Genomic DNA, 13,721 nt, shown 5'->3' with positions numbered 1-13,721 from the left:
AGGGCAATACTTAAACATGTGAGTTCTCTCACTAGAAGTGTCCCAAGTCTAGAAATACAGGTTTCTGTGGGTGCCACCCAAAAAGCACAACTGTTGCATGGTGAGGTGGCCTACAGAATAATGGGCAAAGCCTGTGTAAAGTCCAGTGTTTACATGAGATAACCTATGGGTTTGGAGTATTCCTCCACTTAAACAAGTATTGTAGGACATATGATTTGTAGCCAACAGGTGTTCATACAGGGAACAATGGAGAATTAAAATATGTAACACAATATCAAAGGGGCGGGTTTGCATAATCCCTGCCTTCCATGTATGATAATATTCCGTGCTGAGAATACCTAAAGTATGTACTCCGTTGAATTAAGTCAGTAATCTACTCAGAGATTCTAGGTAGTTCTATAGACTTCTTGTGAATACTAACTCTCCAGCAGTGGATAAGATGCTGCTTAGCTCTTTTCTCTTGTTCTGGGATTAAAAAGAGGAGCCAAGGTATCAGAGGAGCTGAGACTGTACAGTGCAGAAGAAAGATTAGGTGTGGAAGTCATGCATGCTTTACTCCACATCCCCATTAGGACACTGATTAGCCGTGTGACAATGTAAAGAAGTTGTTATACATATCTACACTTCAGCTTCCACATCCTGCCCTCCAAGACTAATGATGCCTATCTTTGGGGTAATTGGAAAGATTAACAGAATAAAACCTGAAGTTACTGGCACAGAAATGATAGGTGACCATCTATCCCTAACTGAATTAGAATATAGCACATCCTGTCAAGAACACATCAAAGAAATATTTGGTCCCTCTTTCTTCATGTTTCATAAAATGGACTATTTTGTATAATTTCAGTCATTTTGAAAGTCACAAAGATCTCTAGGTGAACAGTGATAGAAGCAGCTTGGCAGGGCTTAAGTCACTCCTTACTGTTTCATCACGCCAGGTCTTAGGTCACCAGATGATTTTGTATGAAATGGGGTTTTGAGGTGACATGACCACTGACTTAAGGTGATCACTAAGTGGTAAGTACCTGAATAGCTTATCCCAGCACAGTCACTAAAGAATAACTCTGAACACAGTAGAATAAAAAAAAACACATTGACCAAGTTAAACTTGGAACTGTTCAGAGAATACATATCTTAAAATAGACAGGTCTCATAAATAGATATCTGCTAACACCTGGGTGGAAGTGAACATGTGACTTTCATGTGTTGAAGTGAGTGTGGATTTTGGCTGTGAGGCAAGTCAAGGGTAAGTGCTGATAAAATACAGAATGTAAGGTCCCTTGTTCAACACTTTCCCCTGGGCATTATTCAAGCTGCTTATTCTCAAGCACACTAAGAAATGCTATGGCATACTACAAATGAATCCCGAATTCATACCATTTAGAATACTCAGAAAGACTTATAAACAAGGATGCAATTAAAGCCTCCCAATCCCATCAGAATCAGTTTTCAAATACATGCTGCTGTGATAATTTTAGGCCATAGTAGCTGATTATGTCTATGTGTTAAGAAGGCAATGGCTCAATGATGACAGCCTCTGGGATAGCTCAGGGACTGACACCTGGGGTCACAAGTAGCTTGAGTTGAGCTTAATTTACCATTTTACTTCAGAGTAATAGTAAAGAACTAGCAGTAATTTTACTGCATCTTGAAACATCCTTTGTCACTTCTCCATCTTATATGCTCTAAGTACATTCACACATGGGACAGGAAACAACTCTTCTGCCCATATTAAGGAGCTCTATTAACTACACTTTGAAACAAGAGAATGTGCTACAATTGCCTGTAAGAAAAATCTGTCACTGGAGCACGGAACTGTGCCCCCCAAGATCCAAATGGAAGGAAGAAAATGACGAAGGACTGCGAGGGATACTATCACCCACTGATACAAGGGGTCGGATCTAATGAGAGTTTACCAAGGCCAGATGGACCGTGACTGAACGAGCATGTGATCCAACCAGATTCTCTGAATGTGGCCGGATTTTCTGAATGTGGCTGGCCTGCAGTCTTACTGAGAAGCCATTGACAATGACACTGGGACTGGTTTCCTCTGCATATACTGGATTTTTGGGATCCAGTCTGTTTGGATGCTCACCTTCCTGGACCTGGAGGGAGGGGGGAGGAACTTGGACTTCCCACAGGGCAGGAGACCCTGACTGCCCTTGGGGACAAAGAGGGAGGAGAAGAGGGAGGGGGGGAGTGGGAGGGCGTTGGGAGGATGGGCGTAAATGGAAACTCTTTATAATTTAATAAAATTACTTTCAAAAAAAAAAAAAAAGAAAAAAGAAAAATCTGTCACAAGGTGGCAGATTTCTACACTCCTGTGGAAAAGTCTGGATTATGTATATTATTATGTTTTCTTTGAAGTTTTTGACTGTGAAGGAGCTAAGCAACTAACATATATACTTAAAAGGTATTTTGTCTTCAAAATGTTGATCTAGGGATATGTTGCTTTGAAAAAAAGGTTTTCTTTTGTTTCCACAGAATGTGAGAACCTGTGGATTGCTTCTATGCTAATGTGACTTGATGGACAAAGACACCCCCACCAAGGTCACCTTCACCCAACAAAAAGCAGGAAGCAGTATGGAGAGAACTACACCTATATTCCCAAATATTGACTATAAAAGTTTGTTTACATTTAAAGCAGGATATGTTACAGAGATTTGCATTGGTGTGAATCTTTGTTTATTGATACAAATTTAAGGTCAAATTTGTTATATATCTATTTCTGCTCTTGATTAAGGTATTGTATTTGTAAGAAATATAGGTTAAATATAGATAAACATCTATAGTAGTCAAGTGTGTAGTCATGTTATTAAGGTTTTCCAGATATATAGAGGTGTATTTCAGTTAGAAAGCTATTCTTCAAATCTTCCAGAGACCTTCAAATATGACATTTAAAATGTTTTAAGAACTTAGAACTTATCATGACAATAAGACACATCCGCTCCTGGCAGCACCAATCTACATCAAGAGAAAGATGGGTATTGGAGAGACTCCTTGTGGAGTTGGTTAGACATTTGGGCAAGAAACTGCTCTTGCCTGGACTGTTTGATGAACTGGACATGCAGGACCTGCAGAGAAATGACTGCTAACTTGCCTAAAGGTGAGATGATCCTTTTGGGTTCCTGCTTTGTGAAAAAATCTGCCAGACATTCTGTAGGACACAGAAGAAAATGACTGACAAATTGCCAATATAGGCAAAACTATCTTTGAAATTTCCTGCTTCGTGGAAAAGTCTGTCAGATACTATGGGCCAGCAGGATGAAGATGGATGCTCCAACTGTACAAAAGAACTTTGGATGACTGTCCAGGTAGAGAGATGTCTCTGTCATTTCTAGAGTTTTGGAAGTTGCTTACAATGTGTTTCCTGTTTACTTACATAATATTATATCCTTCTGGATTCTTTGATGAAGTTGAAGAATTTATAATTATAGTTTTCCTTAGTTATGATAAAAGATAAAGTAGATATAAATATTGTAACTATAATTCTTCCTTGATACCTGTTTTGTTATATGTAATTTTACTAGGTTAAAGTTAAAACCTTTCTTCTTATTTAAACAGAAAAGGGGAGGTTATGTGGGATTCCCCTCTGTATGCTTTGAATACCATTGGTTAATAAAGAAACTGCCTTGACATGCCTATAGGGCAGAACTTAGATAGGCAGGGAAAACTAAACAGCATGCTGGGAGAAAAGAGGCAGTATCAACAACAATTATTTTTTAAATGGGTTTCTTATCAAAGCCTTGGTCTGATGGGAATGCACTACTTAGTGGAACAAGTGGAACTTTTCTCAGGGTGAGTTTTGTGGGATGTTAATAGAGATCAGGAGTAAGACAGTTGCAGCAGCTACAAGATGGCTTTCAATATAGAATTGAATTAAGTTACATAGTTTCATAATCAGAAACACTTTTCCAAACCTTAAATGAAGCTAGAATATCATCACTGTCTAGGAGTGGTAGGTGATTTATCAAACATATATTTTGCTGTAGAATTCATTTTATATGATAGTATCTGACATAATCAATTGTTTAAGAAACATGATTGGAAAACATTGATCTGATTAACAAAATAAGCATGTGATGATCTAAAACAAAACAATGAATGTTTGGATGATGACTCAGTGTTAGGATTATCTGCTTATCATGCACATGGCCCTGGATGCCATGCCCTAGCATTGCAAGTAACAAAATACAGGGTAGGCATTAGATCAGAGGCATCAGATCAGAGGCAGCAGCACATTTTAGTAATACTTCTTCAATAAAGAAAAACTTCCGCACATTATAGTTGACTGTAATTGGGGACATCAGCAAAATGTCATCCAGGTTTGTATGGGCATGGGACATGATTGATCTGGGCCCTAACAAGCTGGGTCAGAAGAACATATTTTCTTAAGTGGCTTATCAACCGACTTTGAAAAAAGAAGAGTTGCTGAGATGCCATAGCCAAGAAAAAGTTGGCATCATGATCCTTGATATGATGGTTTTGAGTGGCAGAGTATCAATATGACTGAATGGTTTACTTATTTTTCATATACGATAATTTGATTTTTACTTTGGCCATTTTATTTTAGCCAAAATTACTACCATACACCATCATTCACCCAGTCAAACTCCAGTGCACTTTCCCATAACAGCCATATTAAACATAAATATATTAAATGGATCATCAGAATTAGATTTATCTAACAGAAATCTCTAATCCTAATATCAACTAAGAAAACCTCAACAAGGGAAAAAATTGCCACTACAATGGAGACACATAAAACTAAATGTGTTAGGAGGTCTTATGCTTTAAGAAGAGAATCATATTTTCAAAGAAAAATGTTTATTGGTTTGTACTGTACAAGCTATCTTGGAGATGGAACTGGGATGCATATGTTCAATAAGGGAATAATAATAAATGTCCATTGTGTCCTGAAATTGAATTATTAGCTGCTAAGTATACTTCCTTGATTAGATCATGAGTTCTTTTCAGAAAGAAAAGTGATGCCCAAATTCTGACTTAATTTCATATAAGGTGAAGAAATAGACAAGAATGGAGATTTTGTTTCAAGTCCATAGATTGCTTCCTATGGTTATTAGGAAACAAGCTCTCTTCTAGGAAATAATTGTCATGCAACCAAAAGAACACACCTGGATACATGGTGGGGAAATGTGATGGTTACTTGCTGCTGATCAGCAAGGTCTTCTTATGTCTGAATTTTATGCTAACCAATATCTTTATTATTTCTGACAAACAACAATTAAGCTGCCATTTGCTTCAATGAGTGTAGAAGGTTTTCTGGTGTCCTCTACTTATTCTTGAGATCATAACCAAAGGCAGGGGGACCTAAGCCATATTTGCTCTTCAATAAAAAGATTAAGCATAAAATCTTTATATTTATATAACCTAAACATACCATTCTAGTTTTTTAATATAAAATGGATTTCTTCTCAATTGTCATCTTCAAGGGGACACACAGATATATCATTCTTAAAAGACCTTTATGACCTTTCCAGTTATCCAGTATCAGAGGTGATTACTTACTTGTAACTTAGCAACAAAGAGGTTTAATAAAAGTAGTTTAGTTTTATCAAATTGTGTAGTAATTCAAATCAACACTGAACTTGTTTTCCAAAAGGTAAATTGGAATTAAAATGAAAAAGTCACAAAAGGAGCAAATACTAAATTTGCTTTTTAAAAAATGGGAAAAAGAAAACCCTACATTTTCCCAGCCATACTGCTTAATAGTTTCCTATCTTTTCCTCTCTCTTATTAGGTAAGCAAGACTGATGCTCATGGTGCCACATGCTTGCTATGAGGTGGAGAAAGCAAGGATGGAAGTCAGAATGACACCATTGTTGTGGTTATAAACACAACCTCTTAAGCACTTAGCAGGAAACTTTGTTTTAACTTTGCTGGTGCAAGGTATTGTATATTATCACCCAGCTCTAGGACATATTTTATTCTCCAAATGATACTAGCAGGAATAAAAACATTAGAGATGTCCCCAGGGATAAAAATGTGTTTGTATACATACCCACATTCACACATGAATACAAAGCAATATCCAGACCAGAATCCAAGTTTCAGATGACAAGATGTTCACAGATCACTGAGTTTGATGCTCTTTTTATATCACATTAACCTCAAAAATTACTATTATAATAAAAATTTTCACTTGTAAACAATACCAAACACTAGAAATTCACTATCTATTTCTCTGGATCTTAAACACTACCTACCTACTTTCAAGCTTGGGTATCTTGGCTGTGACTCTCTTTAAACATTAAGAAAAGCCCAATGAGTAGCATTTAGGAAATAGAAGCTAGGCTGAAAATAGATTGGCTTCCAGAAGTTGTACTAAATCAGTGGTTTCATTTTGGCACCCATGGTATAGGAAGAGAAAGTGAATAAAGGAACAAAGCTCTGAAGATTATGCTTTCTCTTGCCAAAGGCTCCTGGAACCACAAGAAAAATATGTTGGTAATGATCTCCACTCTCCATGCAGCAGCTTTCTTCTAACAAAGAACATGGCTGGCATGGAGCCAAATCAGACTCTCAGATATTCATATGGTCTTCTTCAGCCAAATTCCAGTTTATGTATAAGTGCTCAATTATATCGTAAGTGGATTATATAGGAAAATTCACATCATATAAACTCAGACGAATTTGGATGAGATTTAAAATTTTGTTTTGAAATTGGCTGTTCATTAATATAAACCTACTTTTAGCAAACTATAATTGACTTTAGTGTGTCAAAAAAAGCAACGAAATAGTGAGATATTTCTAAGAACTTTTTGCGTGGATTCTGAAGGCCTTGAACATAATCCAAAAATGTCTTTGAAAGATAGATGACTGTGAACAATATTAACTATGCTATTTTAATCATCTCAAGTGGTCATAAACAATGGAAATAGCCTGGCCCTTCATAACCATTGACAGCCAAAAGAAGCGCCAAAACTTTATAAAAGAAAAAAACACAAAAAATATAAATAGGTTGATTTTGTCAATTAAGTAAGAGAAAAGCAGCTTTTACATAATATATACAGATGTTCTGCTATTATTCAAACTTTTGTTTTTTTCCAAGTCTTAGTGATTTTTTTAAATTTTAGATTGATGGTTTCCACTATTATATGAACATCCAAACAATGGAAAGATTGATCATTATTTGTTTCTACTTTGAAATTATAGGAATCCATATCTAATGTCAGTTAAAGTCTGATGCTAAAATATAGTGACTATGAAAGGGAACACATCATGACGATGAAACATGTGACAGTAAAATGTCTCCATGTAGCCACACAACTTTTCGCCAATATCCATTTAAAATATGAAAGCAGCATTTTATTTCTAGTAAATATTGTAAAATGTTACAGCTTTGAGACAGAACTAGAAACGATACCTTATAGCATTGAAAAATCAGTCTTGCAAAAATCTTCCAGGTTGTCAAACTGGCCATTGAACCCTTCCAAATCAATAGCCATTTCACCTCCTGGAAATGACAAACTCCCATTTCCTACATGAAAATAAACATGTTATTCCAAGGTCTGTCCACGACATGTTTGGTATGCCGCCATCTAACGTATTTGGCATGCTATGAATCTGTATAGGAACAAAATATTTTAATTAATTTGTCTATGATCATCAATAGCACAGGAATCCTTCCTTGTTTAAATGGATAAAGTATGATTGAAAATAGTGTTACAATATCTCCAAAGAAAGCTTCTGATGAATCTAATACTATTGATAAATGGTTATTAGGAATAAGAAAGGAAGTTTTAGTTCTGATATATCAAAGTATCTGTCAGGAGGACAACCTGAAAGAAGATGATATCTATCTTCAAAACATTACAGGCGTGAAGATAACAGTAATATTCAACATATTGACAACCATTGAATTTATGGATTTGAAATGACAGATTGAAAACTGGGCATCCATTGTAGAGAGTGTGATGGCTACCCATTTTTTAATAGTCCATATGTGAAAACATTTATGAAAGTATTCACAATGCACTCCAGATAGTGCTTGAAAATGAACAAATCCTGTCAAAGTTAAGCAACAATAATGGAGGGTTCTTACATTTACTAGACTGTTTACTTCATCTAAAATCTAAACTTGTCAAGAAAATTTAAAGTTTCTAACCAAACACTTTACTGAACTTAACCATTAAGTTCTTAAACAACATTTTTATTATGCAAACCAAAATATTCAGTTTGCTTACATATATATATATATATATATGTACACATACACATATATATGTGCATATATACATATAGAGTATGAAAGAAAAGAAAGCAGAACATACTGGAATGTGCTGTATATAATAAAATAATCATCATTAATTAAAATTATTGTTTTGGCAACATTAAAATCAAGTTAAATTTTTCTCAACTAAAGCACCCTGAGGTGGATCTTACCCATTGGAAAAGGTCACCATTTATACCTGCAGGTGATTACTTATCGACATTAGGACTCTCAGCTGTAGTCGATGGTTTAGATTAGCAAAACTACTGGTAGAAAAATAAACGCAAGAGTTTTATTCCACTACCAAAATAAACCTGAGCATAAATAGAGACTTCTAATTTTCTGCCTATGAGCACTTAAAATTCTGTTTGGAAGAAAGAGAAAGGGACGTTTTGAGGTGACACATTTCACTTTGAAAACTACAAGCTGGAGCTCACTGTGTGTCATTCTCTTACATACCAAACTTTAAAGGAAACCAGGTGTCATTGTTTTCCACATCAGAAACATGGGTGTAATGAGGATTCTTATGAAGCTGCAAAAGAGTAACTTGATATAGGAATAAAGTCACTTACAGAATATATGAAGACATTATGCAAAAAGTATACTCCAATTGCCATTGAGAGGACTGCTGTCACATCCAATGTTGTACACTGGAAAGCTCCATCAATCATGAATGACCAGAAGATAATTTCTTACTGTAAAAGAGCCCCTCACATGAATAGCAATATGCGAAGGTCATTTTAAAAGTGAAAATGCACATTTGACAACAATAAAATCACCTCATTGCATTTGTATTGTGTGAAATCGTCCTGTTTGATACATGCAAAAATGTTGGAAAGTAGATAAATGTGCATTCTAGCCAGAATAGTTACGTTAGAGATAGATTTGTGACATGGAGTGGAACGAACACCCTATCAATCTGAGTTTAAGTAAAGTAAGTAACAAGTTGAGTTCTCCAAACCTGTATTGAGCTGGAAAAAAAAAGATAAAAACACCCCATATTTATCTTGAGACATGCATTTTACTGTGGCAAAGTGCAAGTGGACGTGCATTAAGTAGGGAGTCTGGTACTGCTTTAGCAAACTAAGTTGATCATGAGCATTCTTCCAAAGCAATGCAGAAGCTTAATGGGGTGGAGAAGAGGAAGAAAATTTTGAAACAGTCTTCTCATTATTTCCTTTTAGAAGGGTCATTCCTCAGCTGGCTGCTGCTTCAGGAATGCAAGGCGATGGGAACAGATTTGGGCAGGTGTTGGTTACAGGAGCAAGCAACTTTGGCAGCCAAAATGAAATAGTGTCATGACATCAACGGAAAATGTTTTAGCTGCAAGAAGCAGGATGCTGCACGCTGTGCTGAGATGACTGTGTTCTACAGTGTCCCATCTGACACTGCATAACACAGTCACCAGTGAGCCAGGGTCTCCTACAGCTGTCATAGGGACTGAACAACACACAGCACACCACACGGCAAAGCACAATCCAAAATGAGAGAGAGAGAGAGAGAGAGAGAGAGAGAGAGAGAGAGAGAGAGAGAGAAAGAGAGAGAGAGAGGATAAAACAAGTAAAACGTGTCTGTCTTGCACAAACCTTCGGGTTCTGTGTTTTCTTTGTGGTGCACTTGCTTCAGCGGGCAGCAGAAGATTTCGTGACACTTAGCACGAAAGGGGGACTCTTTTTTCTTTAATTCCGCGGATTGGATGGAATCTTGCCGTAACATTATGTATTCCTGTGTGCCAGGGGGGGCGTCATCCAGAACTGTGGTCACCACATAACAAAATGAACTCAAGTTAGAGCTTCATGAAAGCAGTGAACATCTTCAATCAAACCTCCTCCCAGGGAAGACTAACAAAGCAACATTTTTATACAAAGTCCTAAGGAAACACATCTAACAACTTGGCAATTTTATTTTAAGGAGTCTGAAAAAATCCTGGGAAAAAACTAACTACTAGATAATCTATACCTGCTTTGCTAGTACAATAAAATTTTAATAGCATTAAATTGTACCCATAGTATAATATTTTTATGTTGACAAGCATGTTGTATTTAAAGAAACACCACAGAGAGCCCATTTTTCAACTTAAGAGGCTATATAACCATTTAAAGATGAAATTTCACAAGGTCCACCAACAATCAGTTATGTTTCTCTTCTCAATCTGAACCTAACAAGAGTTTGACTTCCAAGTTGCTCTCTATGCTTTGACTTCCAAAAGGAGCCCAAGTCCTTGTACATATCCTTCAGAAGTTCAAAGTCATTTACTGAAGATGAGACTTTCTACTGAGTGTCCCCAAATTAACAGTGGATCAAAGACCTGCCTGACTGGATTGTACAAGAATAGGGTCAGGTTTACAAGTCTGCGACTTAGATTCCCACTAGGCTCTTGGGAGCTCTGTTTTTCTTCCCAGGTTCCCTGTGTGTTTAAGCAGGGTTCTGTAGCATTACTGTATTTCCCTGGAAAAGCTGGATGTGTGCCTTTATAAGGTCCACAGCTACTTTCTTTAGTTTGAAAACCACCCACTGAAGTGGGTGCAAATTTGATTTGCATTTGCAGAAACAGGGAACTGACCCAAGAATGGAGTTTTTCTTTCACACCCTTCCCCAATGAGGCCATTACATTTCCCTAGGAGTGAGTCAGTGCCTCCGAAGCTGTGATTAATGGCATGCTGACTCATTTTACTCCCCCAAATGCAGATACTTAACATGCATTTAGAAGGACTGATAGCTACCACCAGCCCATTTTTTTTTTACAGGGAATAATGCCTGTGGTGTGCAAAATAAACAACTTATGGCTGAATTTAGATGATATCCAAAGGCTGTGTTTGGCAAAGAATTCAAAATTCATTGGCTGGGGTCTCAGTGGCCTTAAAGAACGAACTTTCTTGTAGGAGGCAAATGATATGGAAAACAACGCAAGAAAAAAAAAATCCCATTTAGGATTTAGAAAAAGTTCTTGATAGATAGCACACACGAACCTGTATATAGAAATATTATTAAATTATGTAAGAAGCTAGTGAATATTTTAGTCCAATTTTCCTCTAGCATTCACCAGCAGTAATCAAAAACATTGTATAGACACGCCATCTCAGCTTTTCCTGGCAGGGAGTTCCCGTCATCTACTAGCAGTGTTACTATGACTTCTAAGAATCTTGTCGGTGAGTTCACATGCTTGCTAGCAACAGCTGCTATTCAAAGCATTTGCAACCACTTCCTGCCATGAGGAGATAGTCATGATAATATATACACGTCTCAAATTCCAGTATCACAGCTGAAGAAACATTCTGGTTTTATCCTGCAAAATATTAAAATAAAATTCTCCAAATTTGAACTCTTAAAATCACACTGTCATTGTATAAAAACCAAGAAACCCATTTTTAGGAACTGCTATATAAAAAAACATTTTTTTAGATTAAGGGATAAATGGGGCTAAAAAGGAAAACCATAACTTTCAGATAATGCATAAGGAGAGCGTGTTACTAGGGACTGCACACTGAATATCAGTAAATTGTCTTCTATTTTCATTGTTCAATACCAACAATGATGTCACAAGTGGGCCTTTCTGGAGATTAATGGTGGACTGAAGCTAACAGCCTTTGGCTGACTCTCCTCCAGCCATCAGGTTTTCCCAGCTGCTCATTAATTCCCAGAAAATGTCATGCACTGCCATCATTATTGTTTAATTAGATAAAACTGGTTATCTGTAACACGTAACACGATTCTAGCAAGAGCAACCTGCTGACTGATCCAAGAGCGAACCAGCACTTCGTCATGGTGGGGAAAGCACAAAGGTCACCAGAGTGCAGGCTAATTGCTTTCCACAAAAGTCCCCCTCTCTCCAGTTCTTTCCTCAAATTGCATTTAGCAAGTGCAAAAGGTGCCAAGATGAGAGCATTTAAGGAGCCATCTGAGTAATAACCAAAGGCACAGAACATTTCCTTGGAAATCCTGAACATCTGTGACTTAATGGCTTTGCTCTGGGTCTCAGGGTGTCTTTACTCAGTGCCTCAAACATCACTCAACTCAGGCAAAACAGAAAAAAAGGGAGAGTTACTCTAACAGTATCTTGGTGCTCTGTTGGCCAGGAGTTAGAAATAATCTGGATTTTTCTTACCAGATATAATTGGATAAGCAATACTTCAGCTGAGTCTATAAAATCCTGGAACTTGGAGATATTTTCAATAAAAATATAGACTTGTAATACAGAATTCACTTGTTTACTTCCTCAAATGGGAGAGTGGCTGTGCCGTTGACAGGAGCAGAAGATTAAGACTTCCCACAGGACTAAGAACTAACTGTTGCATATCCCAACAATAGGCCCATCCAAACTTGGAGTTATATTACAACTTGATTTAGACAAAGTTTTCTGTCATTTCAAAGGTTCAGCTTGATCTCTTTTTTCTTTCTTTTTCTTTTTCCTTTTTTTTTCTTGAACAGTTACCAAAGAATAGGTTCCTGTGCAAAAAATGCTATGTGCAAAAAATGCACATAGCTGGTGCCCCAGCCTTGATAACAAAACCCTCCATGCAAGAGTTCAGATTCCGTCAGGAGCAGTCCAGGGCTGGAGAAGAGAAGTACATACACACAAAGCCACACATTCCCAGACAGACACTGACTGGTGGCATACTCGGACACAGAGGTAACAAGAGTGAAACAAGAATAAGTGATTGTAGTAATGAAAATGGTTGTTTGTTATGAGCACACTATGGAAGAGTTAGTTACCATTACAAGACAAAAACCTATTGACAGCCCTTGGGTGGGCCAGACTAGACTTAGCTTTGTTTTCTCAGTAGCAGCACTGGGCTAAATAGCACTATAAAACCCTTACTCTTCTCTAGCCATCTCAGCTCTTACCAGGATCAAGGACAGGCGCAAAGGGCAAGGGGCAGTCAGTCACAGTAAGACAAAAACTACTTATAGAGACTAAGCCAAGATAACCTTTAAGAAATACTCTCATTTCAAACTAGAGCTAAAGTACCAATCTTTAATAAAATGTAATCATATCTGGTAAAATGTCCAACTGATTTAACCTTTAAGTGTATTTTAATAAAAGAAGTTAATAATGTATCTTCCACATGTATAGGGAAGTCAATTTCTTAGCTTATGAAAATGGCACCAATTGCTACAGCATTGACCTCAAAGAACTGCCCAAGTATCAGCAAGACGACAAACACTACAATAAAATCCACATGGTCAAGGACTGGAAAAACCTAGCTTAAAAGACAGGATCCACAAGTGTTAGCCTCCAGACCAAAACAATAAGTCCTTCATAAAATCATCCTTATCCAACACTGAGGACCATCAATGCTTCATACTTCCAAAGAATCCAACTGTCTCTCATGAATTTTTCTGTCTTTATTCAAATACATAAAGAAAAAAAACAGAAAGAGCCCAAGGGACTGGACAGTGCCACACAAGGGACTTGTCCCCTTACCAGGCCCCTATAATTCTCAGTATTTTCTGCCGTTAAAAAGAATCAGTCAATAAGCCCCTGATT

General features: G+C 37.1%; 1 protein-coding gene across 3 annotated transcripts in view; it reads right to left on the bottom strand.

The window, feature by feature from the left end:
• Fgf13 (fibroblast growth factor 13) overlaps positions 1 to 13,721 on the bottom strand; it is a 508,789-nt gene that overhangs the window by 214,241 nt on the left and 280,827 nt on the right. For 2 of the 3 annotated variants that reach the window (XM_048457651.3, XM_085684757.2), the window contains one exon: positions 9,820 to 9,987. The exons of the other annotated variant lie outside the window; for it this stretch is intronic. In XM_048457651.3, the coding sequence (XP_048313608.1) occupies positions 9,820 to 9,987 (168 nt within the window). The remainder of the gene's footprint in view (positions 1 to 9,819; positions 9,988 to 13,721) is intronic. 3 annotated transcript variants of the gene reach the window in all.

The sequence above is a fragment of the Myodes glareolus genome, chromosome X (genome assembly GCF_982192425.1).
Source record: "Myodes glareolus chromosome X, mMyoGla1.1, whole genome shotgun sequence".
NCBI classification, from domain to species: domain Eukaryota; kingdom Metazoa; phylum Chordata; class Mammalia; order Rodentia; family Cricetidae; genus Myodes; species Myodes glareolus.
Note: the sequence above shows the minus strand (reverse complement) of the source record. Positions and strands in the feature narration are given on the sequence as shown.